Raw genomic sequence first — 18998 nt, forward strand, 5'->3', positions numbered from 1 at the left:
TACATGTATGACCATCTCTATGTGTAGCTGAGCTGCAGTGGGGGAGTAGGTCATGGGAAATGAAGAAGTTGAGAAAATGGAAGTTTGAGTGTTTGTATGTCAACATGTATGTCAAAGTCCTCTAGTATGAAGGCAGGAATTGAGGAGCAGAGAAAGATTGTGAGCCAGGCATTGTGGAACTCTTTTAGAAAGGAAGGAGAATATCCTTGAGGTTAAACAATAGCCCACAGAATCTTGATTAAATGGTAAATACAGATTGAGTGAACCTTAGAGGAGAGGTTACTGAGTGATGGTGCTGGTAGAAGTGGTAGTGGGGATCAAAGAGAATGATGACTTACTTGCAATGACCCAGTGAGTCTGGATTAAGAATGAAAATTCAACCAGTGCTGGAAAGGGTGGCCAGGGAAGCTATGTCATCAGGACAGAGCCAGGGCTCAGTGAGTACAAGAAGATGGAAAGAATGAGAGAGGTAATGTTTTAAGATGAAAGTAAATTTATTATATATGGAGGAGGTATTCCATAGTGAGTAGGTCTTGAGTGGTGTTGGGGTGAGGTGTTAAATGTTATAAAAGCAAGGGAAGGGACAGTGGGTAGTAGGGAATGGGGGTTGTACAATCACAACTGTGGGTTCAGAATCACTGGGATAGGGAGGGTATGATCAGTGGATGGAGGCTAATCATTGAACAGTAAGTTCAGGCAGATCATCATTGTCCTTAGAGGGCCAGGCAGGAAATGTGGAGTTGTGATCAACCTGAAAGGGTGATTGATGAAGTGGCTAGTCCAGGCAAGGACCCTCCTTTTGGGGAGGACAGGGCATCTGGTGTGGAGCAGTAGCATACGTGTTGTGTATTTACATATATTGTAAAATAGAGCTCGTAATAGTACCCGCCAACAGGGTCATTGTGAAGATCAAGTGAGGTCATCTTTGTAAAGGGCTTACTTTTACTACGTGCTTGGCACGTAGTAAGTGCTTAATAAATACTTTTTCCCTTCCCCCTATACACACATGTATGTGTGTGTGTGTATTGATACACATATAGATCTGCTTAAGGTTTACAAAATGCTTTCCTCAAAACAACCCTGTGAGAAACTGAGGCTCACAGAGAGTAACTTGCCCAGGAATATATTGCTAGTAGGTATCAGGACTGAGATTTAGATATAGGTCATTTGATTCCCAGTTCAGTTTTCTGTCTGCTTTGCTGCGCCTCTCCATAGGCCTGGGTCTGGTCTTGACTATTACAATTAGAAATGAAGGCTGGTTGAGGAAAAAGAGGAGGGGAACACATGGGATGGAGGTCCTTTTGGAGAGGCTGTTCTGCAGGGGAGTGAAGGGAGGAGTGCAGCGAGTGCAGTGAGCTGGGGGCAAACAAGCGCCATCTTGTGGCACGAGTCTTCTCTCTTTCTACCTTAGGCCTTTCTGGAGCGGTACCTGGCAGCTGGCCCCACCATCCAGTACCACAAGGAACGCTGGCTGGCTAAACAGTGGACACTGCTGAGCGAAGAGCCAGTGACCAATGGGCTCAAAGATGGCATTGTCTTCCTCCTCAAACGCCAGGACTTCAGCCTGGTGGTCAGCACCAAGAAGGTCCCATTCTTCAAGCTGTCTGAGGAGTTTGTGGACCCTAAATCGCACAAGTTTGTCATGAGGCTGCAGTCTGAGACCTCTGTGTAATTGTGCAACAGAATGGGCAAGGTGGGGGTGGGGTGAGGGGCTATGGGAGGCTCCTGGGGGCAGTGGGAGGGGGCTTGAAGCCCAGGCCTCAGCCAGTCCTGCTTCCTTCCTTTCTGCCTCCAACTCTGTTTTTTACTTGAATTGCTAACTTACTCTCCAGTCCCATTCTATCTGCTCCCTCTCTTCCCTTCCCTGCCCCATGTGAATGGGGAAAGACCACCCTGAGGGTGGGGACAGCAAATAGGGAGATACCTATTCTGGTTTTCCCATTCTTTCCCACCTCCAGTCCTGTGGGAATGGGTTCCTCTCCTCTCCTCTCTCCTCTCTTCTTCTCCTCTCCTCCCCTCCTTTCCATTTCTCCATGAAAGTCTCTGCTGAAAGGGGACGTGGCCCTTCTGTCCCCTTCTCTTTCTTCTCCACCCCTCTCCCCTTTGCTCCATCTAGGTTATTGTAGCAGTTCTCTCCAGCAGCCTCCTGGAAGTGCTTCTCCCAAGGGGTGAAGTCATGATCATAGCAAACCATGGTGCCAAATGATCCCAGGTCAGGGCTAGTCCTCTCTGGCATGCAAAGGGAGGTGAGGCTGTTCTTCCTGCCCATCTCACTAGGCCTATCTCAGGAACTCTGAGTTTTGGGGGCAACCGGACTCTTGGGTCTGTGGCCTTTTTAATTCCTGCACAAGCCACCAGGGTCAGGAGTCTCCCACAGAGATTTTTTTTTTCTTGCTGCTGCTATAGCCTCTTTCCTGTCTTCTGGTTATGCTCTTTCTTTTATATTCCCTTCTCCTAAACACATGCGCACACACACACACACACACACACACATGCACACACACTCATTTCCCAGAAGGGAAACTCATTTCCCTTGAGCCTTTTCAGGGAGAATTCTAACTTTTCTTTCCCCTTTCCTGATCTGTTCACTCATATGAGATTGCAAAAACACTGGGGAATGTGGTCCCTTTGACCACTTCCCCTGGGGCATGGAAAACACTCCTCCTCTCCTCTCCATCATTCTCATTTGCCTTTCCTTCCCTAATTCCCTACCCTAACTCTTTGCTGCAGGATGGATTTTCTTCCTAATCCTGCCTTTACTGGTAGGCCCAGAGGGGAAGGGAAGACCCATGGGAAGCATTGTGGTCCAGTGGAAAGAGGGGTGAATTTGGAGCCAGAGGACCTGGGTTTAAATCCTAGCTCTGCCACTTATCTGTGGCCATGGGTAAGTGGCTTTCACCTCTCTGGGCCTCAATGTTCTCACCTGTAAAATGACAGTTGGACCAGAATGTGTCTCATAGCTCTATATCTATGATTCTGTGATACGTGGAGTTTTGGAATAGACCCCTGTGAAAGTCAACAAATCCAGTCCCTTCTGTTCTTTTTACCTTGGTATAGGTCTTTCCATTGTCAAACAGGTGATGTGACTGAAAGGAGTGAGCTGCTGAGTGTCTCCTTTCTTCCTCTATGATAACACCCTCAGGCATTTCTTCCTTTGGCAGACGTACTACTTCTGTATGTTAGGGAGGGCCCCCATTGCTTCTTCTCTTCTTCCTTTAAGTGAAGGTCTTTTCCTGGGAGACCTCATCACTTCAGTGCTCTGGGGGCCCTGTTTTGTTTTCTGATCTCTGTACTGGGGTCAGGAGCCTGAGCCCCTGCCATTTGAGATCACACAGTCCCTTGCCTCACCTCAGCTTCCAGATGTTTCTGACAGGCTTGAACACTTAAAGCAAATGTGAGCAAAATTCTCCTTCCTCCTATCTTCTGTATTTTCAATGTAAACTTGTCTGGGTACTTCCAAGTACTGGTCTTTTAGCCAAGGGGAAATGGGAATTTGAAGCATCAACACCGCCTGCCACTCCTAACCCCTATCCTTCCATTCACATCCAACCTGTATATCAGTGTAGCTCCAACAGCTAGGTTGGGGTCCACACCCTAGTTGGTGTGCCAAAGGTCCCATAGCCCCCATTTTGGTCCCTCTTCTTCCCTGCATCATTTATTGCTTTCCCTTTATGTGCAGCTGCCTGGAAAATTCAGAGACAGGGCACCCTCTGGTTCATCCCCATGGAGACCTTCTACCTTTAAAATAGATACCTTGAAGGTGACTCTGGGCTCTAAAGCTTGCTTACCTTGCTAGAGGAGGCAGAGCCATAGCCACACTTATCTAACAGAGTCTTTCTGTCTAGTGCCGATCTTGTACTTGTACCTCGAACCCTTCCCTTCTCCTTTGGAAATCCTCAGGGAAGTATGGGGGTTCCCTCTCTCTAGGCCCCAGTTATACCTGGTGGTTGCAACTTTGACTTTTCCTGGACTGCAAGTTCCCTGGGTTAAACCCAGGTAGTTTTGAGGCACTGCTAGAGGGTTGAAGTGCAGGCACTTTTCTGGACTCGTCTCTGTTTCTGTCTACAAAATTTAATGTGGGAGGGGTCTCTCCTGGTCATATGTCTAAATAACTCTGTTTCCTAGAAAGGAGTCTTCGATGGATAGTGGATAACTGCCTTTGTGGAAAGGGTATTGGGAGCAGGACCGGACTTTGAGGTTGTAAGGGGAAAGGTATTTGGGACCCTCATTGCTTTCCTTTATTATGGGCAGTGGATGTTTCTTTTAAAGGACCTGCCATGTTTTTAATCACTGTGATTTTTTCATTCCTTTCTTTAAAAAAAAAAGAACAAAAAACTAACAAAAAAAGCCACCCTCATTTTTTTTTCTGTCTCTTAAGCACTAAGGGCTGTGATTGAGAATGGCAATGCTTTGGACCCTCTGTGTCACAACTGTGGTATCTTTTTTCTTTTTCTTTAAAAAAAATCAGGATGAATTGTGAAATGTATGTATGTATGTATGTATGTTTCTTGTCTATCTCTCCTCTGTGGGAAGTAGTCTTGAGACTGTGACCAGTAGTGGGATGTGAAATTAACACTCTTCCTAGGAGTGAGCTCCTTCTCTCTCTCTCTCTCTCCCCATTTCTCTCTCTTTCCATTTCTCTCTCCCTCCCTCCCTCTCTCTCCCTCTCTTCTGTAATTCCCTTTCTCTTTCTTCTTATGGGAGCTTCTGTGTACTGTCATCTTTTGGGGAGGTACAGGGTATGTCCTTCTATTGTCTCCATCTGACCTTATCCTATCCATTAACTATTCATTTTAGTTTTCTTGACATGCCTAACCCAGCCTTCCCACCCTAGGGTCACTGTGCCTCAAGCCTTCACCTACCTCACCATTCTGCCTCTGTCCTCATTGACTCCTCTCTGCTATGCTCACTTCTATGTCATCTGCCTTCATTTCCTGCTAAAGTGTTACCTTCCTTCTTGTCACCCTTCATCCTGTCCTTAAATTCTTTTCTGACATCCCCATTGGAACTCCTGGGCTGTCCCTTTTTTTGTTAGAAAAGATGAGGTGAAACAAATGGACCCTTAGAGACCCTCAGCTGGGCCATCTATTTTTGCGGGCTTATGCTTTCTTCTCTGTTGGGCCCACATAGGCTCCCCTGTCTCTGTGTGATGTCTTGTCCGTCAGTTTGTCTTTCTTCTCTTTCCTGTGCCCACCCCCTAGGGCAGTATCTGCTGATGGATTCAGTCCTGGGTGTGGGACTGGTGTTCTTCTATGCGCAGAAGGAAGGGGGAGGCAGGGGGACTAATTAGGTCCCTTCCAAGTGAGATTGTAAATGTAGAATTTTCCATTCAATTCTAGAATTTTTTTTTACAGAGCTGAGACCTTGTGCATGCATGTAGAAAATTGTAAAATGTAAAAATTGTTTTTTTTAATATATAAAAAAGCTTGTTTTTACAGTTTGCAGTGGATCTAAGCATTATGGCAAATTTAGGGATTTTTTTCCTTAAAACATAGGAACTAAAACTGTACAAATTTTTTTTTATATAAAATAAACACATTTGACTTTTTTGGGGTGGTATCTGATTGTTTTATCACTGGGGTAAGGAAAGAGCTGTGAAGTCAGCCCTGGAAGGTCTGGATTTCTCACAGTTCTGCAGCCAGAAAGACCTAAGTAGTTGATCGGATTATAAGAAAGGATCAGCAGGGGGCAATGTAAGCTTAGCTTAAGCTGCTAGTTTTGAGGGTGAAATGGAAAGGAAATCTGGCAGTGGGTAGAAGGATTTGAAGGAAACTATAGGATGGGCCATGCTGCTTAGAGGATCCTAGCACTGTAGGCATAGAACTGGAAGGAACCTTAGCGACCAACTGGCCCAAATCCCTCATTTTACTTTTTTCATTTTTTTAATTGTTTAACGTCATTTTAATTTTCTTTTAGTATTATGCTTAACTTTGCTGGGTATCATATCTTTGCTTGCAACCCCAGTTCTTTTGTTCTTCAATATATAGTGCTCCAAGATCTGTGGTCTTTTAGTGTCGTTGCTTATTTTCTTTTAATATTATTTTTTTCTTCTCTTTTTCTAGATTGTTTTTTACTTCCCTGTATTTTTTTTAGTTTTATTAATTTATTTTGATTTATCAACAATCACTTCCATATGCTTTAAATTAAAAAAAAAGTTTAAAATTTTTCTCTCCTTCCTCACCACCCTCCCCAAGATGGCGCACGGTCTCATATAGGCTATACATTTATATTCCTATTAAACATATTTTCACATTAGTGAAGTTGTAAGTAAAAATTAAAATCAATAGGAGGAACCACTAGAAAGAGGAAACAAAACTCAACAGAAGAGAAAAAAATGATAGCGATTCAACTTCTATAGTTCTTTCTTTGGATGTGGATAGCATTTTCCATCATGAGGCCTCTGGAGATGTCTTACATCCTTGTATTGCTGAGAAGGGTTCAGTTTATCAATATTAGTCATCGCACAACTTGGCTGTTAATGTGTACAACATTCTCTTGGTTCTGCTCACTTCACTCAGCATCAGACCATACAAGTCTCTCCAGGTTTTTCTGAAGTCAGCCTGTTCTTCATTTCTTATAGCACAATAGTATTCCATTACATTCATATACCACAACTTGCTCAGCCGTTCCCCAATTGATGGGCATCCTCTCAATTTCCAATTCTTTGCCACCACAAAAAGAGCTGCTATGAATATTCCAAATCCCTCATTTTAGAGATGAGGAAGTAGAGGCTCAGAGAGGTTAAAATAATCTGCCCAGTGTTACATAGGAAATAAGGTGACAGATAGGATTGGAACCCAGGCCTTTTGACTCCAAATTCAGTGCTCTTGGGAAATGAGAAAAGGGTCTTTTCTTTTTTCTTTTCTTTTTCTTTTCTTTCTTTTTTTTTTAACTATTTCAAAATCCATGAAATTCAGGACTTTACTGTTGATCAGAATCATCGACAAAACCTTAAATTATAAGTATGATGAAAACTATAATTTACAAATAAGCCCAAGATAACTAATTCCCTTAAATTTATCCTTTATCATTGGTTTGCACTAACCCTACTCAAGCACATAAAAGGGGTCTTTTCTTGAAAATAGATGCTCTAGAACATTCCCAGTTCTTATTTGTGTGACTGATCAACTTCATGTATTCCTGGCTCCTGAATTCCAGCAAGTAGGTCTCTTAAGAGACAATTGGGGTCATGCCTGGAAAATCCCAACCAAGAACCTGCATGAAGCTATGGGCCCTTACCCTGAAACTTGACTTTTTTCCTTAAGGCTGCTCAGGTTTCACATATACCCTATTTGCTTTCCTGATTCTTGGTGTTGCCTTAGTTACTTCATTTTAGCACCCCTGGCTTTTCCTTTTGTCCTTTTGACCCAGCTTGTTTTTCAGCATCTATGCTGGCTTTCTCTTTGGCTCTTGGTGTTTCTTGGGTGCTTCAGAGGCTACTCATTCAACATATTCCTCCACAGCAGTCCCTTCCACAGTATCTATCACAGATGGGTATGTTCATCCTCCACTTGAAGACATCCACTAATGAGGAGCTCACCACTTCCCCAGGCAGCCCATTTCACTTTTTGATAGCTCTAATTGTTAGGATATTTTTCTTTATATCAAACTGAAATTTGTCTTTGTAACTTCTATGATTCTGCCACCAGTAATCTGTTTTCCCTAAATCTTCTCTTTTTTTTTTTTTGAGGCAGTGGGGGTTAAGTGACTTGCCCAGGGTCACACAACTAGTAAAGTGTCAAGTATCTGAGGCTGGATTTGAGCTCAGGTCCTCCTGGTGCCGGTGCTCTAGCTGCCCCCAGGTCTTATATTTTTCGAGGCAAACATCCCAAGTTCTTTCAGTTGATCTTCACATGGCATAGTCTCCAATCCTTCCACCATCTTAGTTATCCTTTTGGAGCCTGCTGTTATAAATAAGTCTAGAACGGGAGTACTTTGTCCCATATGAACTGGTCACAGAGCCAAGAAACCTACCTCAAGCACTGAGACTCTCTCAAATAATCTCCCTTCTCTTCTGGGAACATGGTATGGAAATTTTTTTTTTTTAGGCAGTTGGGGTTAAGTGACTTGCCCAAGGTCACACAGCTAGTAAGTGTCAAGTGTTTTGTCTGAGGCCAGATTTGAACTAAGGTCCTCCTGACTTCAGAGCTGGTGCTTTCTCCACTGTGCCACCTAGCTGCCCCCATGGTATGGAAATTGGGAAAAACAATGTGGACCGAGGGCTAGTTGGTCAGCATGCTGCCTTCTGAGTGACAGAGTTGTGTTCATACTTTTGGCAGAGAGTCCTGGTCTAGTCAGAACCCAAGACGTAGGATCCTTGGTTCAAATGTCCATAAGAACCTTTGGAAGGAGTCATCTAAGTAGCTTTTCTAGAAGACCCAGAAGCCAAACCAGATAGACACTTAATATCCATAATATCACCATCTCTCTTGTGCTTCCTCCTTCTAGAATGCTATGGTGGTGGTTCTGGGTAGAATGCTGGGAAATTTGAGAATAATTTGAGAATGGAAGCACATGAATTTAATGAATTTCCCATGTCTTCAACTAGTCTAAGAGAGTATAGAGAAACAGCCATAACTAAGTTGGAGTGGCAGGGTCTTTGTCCTTGGGTATGAAATTTATGTGATACTGATAGCACCTGGAATCCTTCAGCAAAGAAACAACAGAATTTAGTAACCAGTTAGCAAGGATAATTAGTTAAAATAGGAAGCTACAAATGGTGGGCTCCACCCGATCCTTAACCATCTTTCTTTCACACTATGTAGCCGCCTCTGTCAGTGGTCTCATGTCTCTGGTTTTTCTTTTTTCCTTGATCAACTGCTTCATACTACTTGCCCAGGGCATGGCTTGCAATGCTTGCTTTGGGTGCAACAATCTTTAGTTATGGCTATTATTGCATGTGGAGTCAGAAGACTTGGTTTAAATCCTAGATCTACCATTTACTGCCTGAGTGAGAGGCAAGTCACTACTACCACTCTGGGTCTGTTTCCTCATCTTTTTAAATGATGAGGTTGGACTAGGTAATCCTTAGGTCCTACTCAGCTCTAGATTCCATTCTAGGTAGCAGGCCTGGCTTTGCAAACAAGATAGAGCCTGTTGACCTTAGGGAAGGATCCTGAGCAAGAAAGATGCCCAATAAGGACGGTGCAGAGCCTGAGCAACCCCTTCTGCAACCCACTATCATTATCCCTTGCAGCTTTCCCCATTGCAGCTTTCCCCATCGCAATTTTGATATGTTGCGGGACAGCATTAGAGATTAAATGGGAATTATTTGGGAGCTTTGCAGAAGCCGTAGACAACACACGAAGGACAGCAGATGACACAGAGCCTATGACCAAATCCAGATTTTATAATAAGGTGTACTGTAAACACTCCATAAAAAAGAAAACATTCAGACTTCTTCTCTGGTACCAAGGGAGGGCCAAAAAATTTTACATGGATTTTTCCTGATCATAGGGTCACTGTGCCCCTAAGCCTCACGATATGAAAGAGATAACTGTACTTAAAAAAAGTTTTATTGGTTCCTCTTGTCTTTACAGTATTATTGTCCCACCTTCTGTCAGATTGAACTCTTTCTTGTGTCAAAGAAAAACAGTTAAGCAAAAACATCTGGTACTGAGACTAACAATGTATATGACATCCTGTCCTAGTGGCCTTCCACCTCTGCCATGAGGGGAGAAAGCTGGGAGCCAGGGACCTACCTTTTATCCTTTAAAATCATGTGATCAAAACTGGTTGACTTTTTGTCACTTTCTGTTTTATTTAAGACGTACTTTATAGAGGTAGCTGGTGGTCCTGTGGATCAAGTGCCTGGCCTGGACTCAGGAGGTTCTAAGTTCAAATATAGTTTCAGGCACATTAGCTGTGTAACCCATGGCAAGTAATTTCACCTGTTTGCCCCAGTTTTCTCAGCTATAAAATCGGAATAATTTCTTACTTAGGTTTAATCACCGAACGGGCGTTGTCTGTCAAACTGAGACCTGGGAAGGACTTTAGTTTAAAAAGGCCAAGGTCTCCCATTGCATCCAGGGTTATCTCCAATCCTGATCTATGTCTTGCCGCTGGACCCAGATGGCTCCAGAGGAGAAAGCGAGGCTGGTGACTTTGCACAGCTCTCCCTCACTTAAATCCAATTTACTTGTATGCCATGGCATCATCTCCCTGATGTCATGGTCTTCTTCAAGAACAAAGGACAAAAACACCACCATTGCTACCAATAGTTGTGTAACATGTGTAACTTGACCTCTAGTTGCCTCCGTTTGCACAACTATAAAAGGGGAATAATAATAGCACCTTCCTCGCAAGATCATTGTGAGGATCAGTATGAGAAAACACTTGTAAAAAGTGCTTAACACTGTGCCTGGTGTTACAAAAATGCTTATTATCTTCCACCCTTAATTACAACACCAAAGTATTTTATTCATATGCATCATCAGCCCTCACTAATACTGTGTCTGGAATAGTCTAATCCAGAGGTTCTCAAACTTATTGGCCCCACTGTCCCCTTTCAAAAAAAATTACTCAGCGTTCCCCTGGAAATCTACTTTTTTTAACCCTTTAATTTTTTTTTTTAATTCACACCATTTCAAAAAATAAAATGTTTTTTTTAAATGACATCTTAAATTTAATAATTTAGTGTAAATTTGTGGGGTTTTTTGCACTGAAATTTTGATAACACTATTGTGTCACGTAACTGTGTATTATTGTATTGTAAACAAGTCATTACATGCACATACTCTTGCCAATGAGTTCTGGAGTTTTCGACAATGCCCAACATGCTCGCCTGCCAACACTTGCTTTTTAAGACCTGTCAGTGGACTTGACCACTGCTTGGTTATAACTTGCATTTTGTGCTTATTTAGAGAATAATGTAATTACTACGGCTTTAACTGTGTTACACAACAGAGAAACATGTGTGAATGATTTTTCAAAATTTTCTTACCTTCTGTTCTTTCCTAATGCTTCCACTGCCTCCTTATTTTTATTCAGTGTCTCCAATTGTACCCAAGGCTACTACTACCCCCCCCGCCCCGATTGTTCCAGTGCCCCCCAGAGGGCAGTATCACCCACTTTGGGAGCCTGTGGTCTAATCTGTCAGCTTACAGTTGGGAACATTGAGGCACACAAAAAAGTGATTTGTCCATGATTTACAGGAAAAAATGTGTCTATACCAGCTACCAGGAAGTGTGATTCTTAACCTGGGGGGGGGGTGTCATAGACCTTCCCCTAGGGGAACACTGATAGATTTTGGGAGGAGAGTCCATGAACTTGGATGGGGAAAATTTTTTTATTTTCACTAACTTATAGCTGAAATTTAATATGTCTTTCAGTTTTGAATGTGGATAACAAACCATTATTCTGAGAGGGGGTCCATGATACACCAAAAAGGCATTTAGCCCCTGGTACAGAGTGAAAATAGAAGAGGTCCAGGAAAGAGCCTGGTAGGCCTGGATATTGGGTTCTCATCTTAGATTAGCCACTAACCTATGTTATTTTGGGGAAATTGTTTATCATAAAAGAGCTCCTGGGAATCGGAAGACTTGGATTTTAGTCCCAGCTCTAACTTGCTGTGGAACTTTGGGTAAATCATTTAACCTTTTCATACCTTGTTTTTCTCATTTGTAAAAATGAGGGCATTTGACTAGATATCAAAGGTCATTTCCAACTCCATTGTTGGGGTTGACATTAACTGACTATCACACTGACATTGTTGGGGTTGACATTCACATTGACTATCCTCAACTGGTACCATTATACCATAGCAATCCAATCCATCAAGCATTTATTAAGTGCCTAATGTATGCAAGGTACTCTGCTAAATGGTGGGGATATTAAAATACTTCAATACTGGCGTTCTTAATCAGGTATCTTTGGGCTCCTGTTTAGCCTGTGGATAGATTTCAGGGCACCCATGAATTTGGGTGGGAAAATTTACATCTTTATTTCCTCCCACTTCTAACTGAAATTTAGCTGTTCCTTCAGTTATGAATGTAGATAACAAACACTGTTTTGAGTTGGGAGTCTATAGGCGTTACCAGACTGTTAAAGGGATCTTTGACACAAACAGCTAGCATTTATATAAGCATTTTTAGGTTTGCGAAGTGCATTACAAATATTATCTCGCTTGAATACCACAACAACCCTGAGAGGTGGATGTTTTTGTATTGTTATTATTTCCATTTTATAGATGAGGAAACTAAGGCAGACAGCAGTTAGAATAGAACTCTGGGCTTGGAGTCAGAAAGATCTGACTTCAAATGCAGTTTCAGACACTATCTGTAGGACCCTGGGTAAGTCACTTAATCTCTTCTTGCCTCAGTTTCCTCAGCAGTAAAGTGGGGATATTAATAGCACCTATCTCACAGTGTTTTTGTGAGGATTAGAGATAAAATTGATAAAAATGCTTAGCAAGAGTAAGCACCATAGAAATGTTCATTTCCTTTCTCACCATTAACCCAACTCGGAGAGTCTTGAGACAAGATTTGAACTGAGGTATTCCTGACTTCAGACCTAGCACTGTATCATCTGTACCACTTGTCTTTTCTAAAAAAAAAAAGATTAATAACCCCTGGTCTAATGAAACAGTGATCTTACCAAATTGGAAATATCTTCCAGTAATGTAGACTGTTTACCCAACTTGTGAGCCTCTTATCCATATTTTCCTATAATTCTTCCCTTGGACATTTGTCATGATGGATTAAGAATACTCTATCCAGCCATTTGTCATCCTTGCCATGTGAACAGCCCATCTTTTCTGTCATACAATTTCTTGGTGACATCTTTTACTTCTATTCTTCTTTAAAGTTCCTCACTGATTATATATTGTGGCCTACTCACATACCCTAACAACTTGTTTTTAATTCTTGGGAGACTATTATATTCAATGTCTTGCTGCCATCAGGCAGCTGGGAATACAAAGACAAAATGAAAAAAAAAATAATCCTTGCCCTGAAGCAGCTTGTATTGTGCTGGGGGGGAGAGGACATGCAACAGTGGTGCAGATAGGTTGAAACCTATCCATCTGCATTTCATTCTGTGCAATTTTTGCTGTGCTGCGTGATAAATCTTCTGTTGCGCAACAATTCAGTGTACTGGAGAGCTTCCAATATTCTGTGAGCACAGATACTGTCTAAATGATAACTCTCACATTCACCACATGAGTGGCCTGCCACCTTCTCTGACCATTTATTCCCTGGGTGTTAATCTTCTATACCACTTCTTGCATGCAAGGTATGACATTATTAATATGTTATAACTTACTAATTGTCCACCATGTCTCTTCAGTGCCCTTTGGGCCACCAACAGTGTTGAGTCTTTGGATGCTGTAGTGTTCCATGGTTCCCAAACCTAACAGAGCACTGGGTGTTGTGGTAGTTCAGTCATTTCAACTGTCTGACTCTTTGTGATCCCATTTGGAATTTTCTTTGCAAAGATACTGGAATGGTTTGCCATTTCCTTCTCCAGCTCATTTTATACATGAGGAAACTGAGGCAACCAGGGTTAAGTGACTTGCTCAGGGTCACATAGCTAGTAAATGTCTGAGGCCAGATATGAACTCAGATATTTCTGAGTCCAGGCCTGGTGCTTTATCTACTGTACTACCTTCTGACAGGTTTTCTTGCCAGAGACCATACTGAAATCATGAAAAATTCTCAACAATACTCTCCATGAAGCCATTTCAGCTTGATAGGAAGTACCAGAGTGAATGGTCTATTGGCATAGCAATGTGATATAGTGGAAAGAACAATAGATTTGGAGTTAGAAGATCTGGTTCACATCCCTGTTTTGCTACTACTTATGTGGTCTTTGGGCAAGTCACTTAACCTTTACACCTCAGTAAATTTATTTATTTTTTAAAATAAGTTTTTATTGATGACTTTTTTTTTTACATCAACATAGTTTCCCTCAGTATCCCTTCCATCCCTTTTACAGAGAACCATCCCATATAACAACTAGTATTTTTTTTAAAGATGAAGAAAAAGAGGAAAAAAATCACCACAACCAATCAATACATTGGGAAAGTCCCAAAATTGGTGCAATGTGCAACACCTGTGGACCTATTACCTCCATGAAGGAATAGGCCAGGGTGCCCTCTAATGTCTTTTTTAAGCCATGCTTATTAATAATTTTTCAACATTCACTTTTGATTTATATGTGTGTGTGCATGTGTGTGTGTGCATGTGTGCGCGCATGTGGGGCATGTTGATTCTTTCCATTTACATTATTATAGTCATTGTTTTCTTGGCTCTGTACTTCCCTCTGTATCAGTTCATATAGATCTTTCCATGCTTCTCTATGGTCATAATGTATTACAGCATAGTAACGTGCCATTACAACCTTGGTGAATTTAAATTTAAAATTTTTGTGGAGAAAAGAAGACTGAAAGATAGCATGGAGCCTTGGAAAGAGTACTATAGTTATAGGTCCTGATCTCAAATCCCAACTCTGCCAGTTATTGGCTTTGTGACCTTAGGCAAGTCATGAAGACTCTTTGAGTCTTAGTTTCTTCATCTATCAAATGATGGGGTTGGACTAAATTGGAGCCTAAGGTCTCTTTTAACTGTAAATTTGTATCTTATGTGAATCCCCATGCCACAGTGAGGCATCAGGGGAAGATTATGTGTGAGAAAAGTTAACAGACATAGTAACAACTCAAATAAAATTAAGAGCTGAGTTGTGTTGTTCACTAAGTGCCGGAAGTTTGTAGAGAAGGGAGATCATTGTGGCATTAAGTATTTGGAGACTGCCTCATGAAAAGATGAGACTTGAGCAGTCCATGAAAGAAGAATTGTATTTGGATAAATAGAGCAAGAAAGGGGAGAAGGGATGGAACAGATAAACAAAGGAAAAGAGCTGGAAATGAGCATGATGTGTGTGTGTGTTTGTGTGTGTGTGTGTGTGTGTGTGTGTTGGAGTTTGTGGGAGTGGTTAGGAGAAGACTGATTTGACTGATGAATCTGAATCAAATGTGTTACCCCTATACTAGGCTGACCTAGAACTCATCTTCTTTCTGAGCCTCAATTTCTTCTACAAAAGGAGAAAACAGAAATTATAGCTCCTGAATTTTGATAAAGAAAAAAGAAAATAATGAAGAGAAAAATTCTTTGAAAGCTTCAGAGAAAGTTTTTTTTTTTGTTCTGTGTGTATGAATTAAAAATGGCTTTGTAAGGGGGAGATAATAGGAAGGAAAAGGAGGAGGAAACAAAGGTAGATGCACAAAGGCTAAGGATGGTTGAAGAGGAACGAGCAGTTGCTGGCAGTCAAAGCTCTCAGTCTGATCTTGTTGAACCGTTTGGAAATATAGCTAAGCCCTGAATCATGTTACTGTCATGTTGAGACATTCTGCTATAATAGCCAGCATTCATAGTGCTTTCAAGTTGGCAAAATACTATACATGCTATCTCATTTGATCCCCTCAACAGCCCTTTGAGGTAAGTGCTATTATTATCTTCAATTTTGAAGATAAGGAGACTGTGGCAGGTAGATTAAATGACTCATCCAGTGTCACACAGCTATTAGTGTATGAAATGGGATTTGAACCCAGTTCTACTGGACTCCAACTCTAGCACTGTCACCCATTGTACCACTTAGCTGTCTAGGATGGCTTTTTTTTAATTTGTCTTGGGGTTTTTTTTGGTCTTAGGTTGGTCAGGTGTTTGTCTCAACTTACCTTTGAAGACTTGCTCTCTTTTCAGAATAGAATTGAGAGGTTGGCCTTAGATCCTACAATTTTGATACACTGAATGTGGCAAAGATACTATCTTCTAGCTTTCATTATTACTACTGTAATACATGGCATGAGGTGTTAACCAGGCCACAGGACCTACCCCTTATTACATATACTATGATATCTGTGTTGGTGGAGGAAGTCCACAGCAAATCCTGTGGCACTTGGGTGGGGGGAAGGGTCTGACACTTTGACTTGCTGCAACCTTTAACTTAACAGTTCTCACTCTCTACCCTATTCATACCCTATTACCTGCCAGACTCATGCAAACCCTTTCCACAGTGTTCAAGGTGACTTCCAGACCTTAAAAATATACAATCTAGCATTCTCATTGCTTCTTGATCCCCTTAAATACACAGTAGAGGGGATCTTTTGTGGGTGCTCCCCAAACAGCAGGAGATGCAAAGGAAATCTTCCCATGGAAGGGGGCAATGTCAGTGTTTGCCTTCCTGTCTCAGTTCAGCAATGCCAAGCTCCTGACCATTTAGCCAACTGTCACACTGCTCCATTGGTAGCTTCTTCCTGCAGGCATGGGCTGTTTTCATTGTTTTATATAGTCCTTTTGTAGGAGCAGAACTTAAACTGCAGGGATGCCCACAAATCAAGGGTTATCCTACTGAAATGGTATTTACCAGCCAAGAAGACAAAGGATCTGTGTCTGTTCATGCCATTTGGAATAAAAGGAGTTCTGCATAAGAAATGGCCTTGGTGATTCCAGATCCATTTCACAGATGAAAACTGTTTTTCAACTGTTGCCAGAACTTAGCTGTTTCACATAGGAAGCGGTGCCAGTGCAGGGAGCTGTCCACTTCTGAAACTCAGCTCTAGGAATGAAGTTCTTAACTTTTTTTTTTCTGTCATGGACCCTTCTGACGGTCTGGTGTAGCCTATGGACCCTTTCTCAGAATAATGACTTTAAATGTATAAAATACAAAGGAAACCAATTATATTTAAATGCAGTCATATATATATTTTAAAGTTCGCAAACCATAGGTTAAGAAACTTTGATTTAGAGGATGGGTTTAATTCTGAAAGAATATGAAGAACACCAGTATAATGGCTATGGTGAGTGAATCAAATTGGAAAAGATGCTTTTTTTTTGTTTTGCAAAAACACATTTACATTTGAATTTGTATAATATATATGTGTATATGTAAAACAGGGACTTTTTTCTTCTTTTTTTCCAGTTCCAAATTCTCCCTTTTCTACCCAATGAGAAGGCAAAAACCACAAAACCTGTAACAAATATGTATAGTCATGCAAAAAAAAGCCCTCGTTAGCAATGTTCCACCCCTGCCCCCCAAAAAAAAGTAAGAAAAAGAAAAACATATGCTTCAGTCTCCATTCTGAGTTCATCAGCTCTCTGTCTGAAGGCTGATAGCATGTTTTATCATGAGTCCTTTGGAATTGTTGTGGGTCATCGTATTGATCAGTTATTAAGTGAAAAGACATATTTGTATGAGTTGAAACACTCTTATGTTATAATGAAAAGGAGTACCAGGGTCAGGAGACTTTGGCTGGAATCTTAGCTTTGCCATATTTCCATACTGCAACCATGGACAAGCTATTTAATCTTTATGAGTTTCCGTTATTCCATTTATTGTGACCCTGGGCAAGTTACTTAACTCCAGTTGCCTAAAAAAAAGAGAGAAAAAGGGCTAATTGTCAGTTATTCCATTTATAAAAGGAAGATGTTCAGTCAGATGACCTCAGAAATCCCTTCAAGCTCTGTATCTATGATCCTATGATTCCCCTTGCATCAGTACTCTGGCATAATGGACCCTTTGCCTTAAAAGACTCACTAGTTGGTTTTGGTCCCTTACTCCTGGAATGAGGCCACTTCAGATTTTGCTTCCAAGACACAGCTCTCCTGTGGGCTTCATGGCCCTCTCCATGGAAGAGTCTTTGTTTTCAGTCCTGGGGGACCTTAGGGCAGGGATGAGGTTGGGGAGAAGGTAAGGAAAATAGTACAATTGAAGCCCCAAAAGTTTGTGACACCTAAGGTCAGAGGGGAAGCCAAGAGAACCTCAGTGTCTTGATTGCAAGCTAGTCTAATACTACAGTATACTACCTACCAGACAGTGTGTTTAAGTAGTCTATGTTCTGGAAGATCTTGAGATATAAGGTATGTAGAGAGCTTCATCTCACCATATTCTATCCTCCACTGAAATTGGAGTGCTCTGCTTTTATTGTGGTCATCTTTATTCCCTCCTTTTTTGTTTGTGACTCAGGTGAATTTGTGTGGTTTTCATTCTAAGAGTTTCAGGATGTGATACTTTGGTGGAGAAGGCAGCATGATGAAACAATGGTCTGGAAGTCAGGGTGCCAGGGTTCTAGTCTCAGCTCTGCCACAATCTCATTTCAGAAAACATTAAGCACCATGTACAAGGCACTGTGCTGCTAGGTGCTGGGGAGTATAGAGACAAAAACAAAGGCAATCCATGCCCTCAAGGAGCTTGCATTCTTCTTGAGGGATACTGTGTGATCAGCTGTGAGCATATAGCCTCATCTCTCCTTGGCCTTAGTTTGGGCCAGATAAGATACCTCTAAGGTTGCTTGAAACTCTAAAATCATAACTTGATGATCAAACATTTTATTATTATAAGCTCCTGGAGGGCAGGGACTTTGTTGTTATATCACCAGCACTGAGGGCAGTGCCTTACGTCATCCTAATTTTTAATAGTTTTTGTTTTAAATGATTGAATGAATTGTATGACCTGCATCTATCACCCTCTGAAGGGATATGGTCCTTAGGAGTTGCTGTAGAAATCACATCAGTCAGAAGATGCGTGCCATGGAATGTACCCTTTGGGAACAGGCAAGGTTGGGACTTCAGTTGTCCTGAGGTTGTGTCTGATATGGCTACCAGAAAAGCTAATGACATCATAAATTGCTTTCAGAAGAGACATAGAATCCAGAAAGTCTAATCCAATTCAGTCTAATCCAGTATTTATTAAATGCCTATTATATGCAAGGCACCGTGCTAGGTATCTGGGATACAAAGACCTGAAAAACAGACCTTCACCTCTAGGGAGCTTACATTTGACTGGACAAGCTTATATTCACTCATTACTCTGGCCAGATCACATCTAGAATATTGTATCTAGTACCAGATGCCACATCTTAGAAATAATAATGGTTGACATTTGTGTAGCTCTTTAAGGATTACAACGTGTTTAATACCTTATCCATCTTTTGGGTCAGCTAGCTGGTACAGGATAGAGCACCAGCCCTAGAGTCAGGAGGATCTGACTTTAAATCTGGCCTCAGA

At 41.6% G+C, this 18998-nt stretch overlaps 2 protein-coding genes across 3 annotated transcripts in view; one reads left to right on the forward strand and one right to left on the reverse strand.

The window, feature by feature from the left end:
• Positions 1-5548, forward strand: part of VANGL2 (VANGL planar cell polarity protein 2) — a 42788-nt gene extending 37240 nt beyond the window's left edge. For both annotated transcript variants that reach the window (XM_020979599.2, XM_020979601.2), the window contains exon 8: positions 1412-5548. In XM_020979599.2, coding sequence (XP_020835258.1) covers positions 1412-1672 — 261 coding nt within the window. In that variant the 3' untranslated portion in view covers positions 1673-5548. The remainder of the gene's footprint in view (positions 1-1411) is intronic.
• An 11123-nt stretch (positions 5549-16671) lies between these two features.
• Positions 16672-18998, reverse strand: part of LOC110203110 (SLAM family member 9-like) — a 75913-nt gene continuing 73586 nt past the window's right edge. Inside the window, exon 8 of the mRNA XM_078156203.1 lies at positions 16672-17362. Within this exon, the coding sequence (XP_078012329.1) occupies positions 17345-17362 (18 nt within the window). The 3' untranslated portion in view covers positions 16672-17344. The remainder of the gene's footprint in view (positions 17363-18998) is intronic.

The sequence above is a fragment of the Phascolarctos cinereus genome, unplaced genomic scaffold (genome assembly GCF_003287225.1).
Source record: "Phascolarctos cinereus isolate Bilbo 61053 unplaced genomic scaffold, phaCin_HiC Scaffold_5;HRSCAF=322, whole genome shotgun sequence".
NCBI lineage: Eukaryota > Metazoa > Chordata > Mammalia > Diprotodontia > Phascolarctidae > Phascolarctos > Phascolarctos cinereus.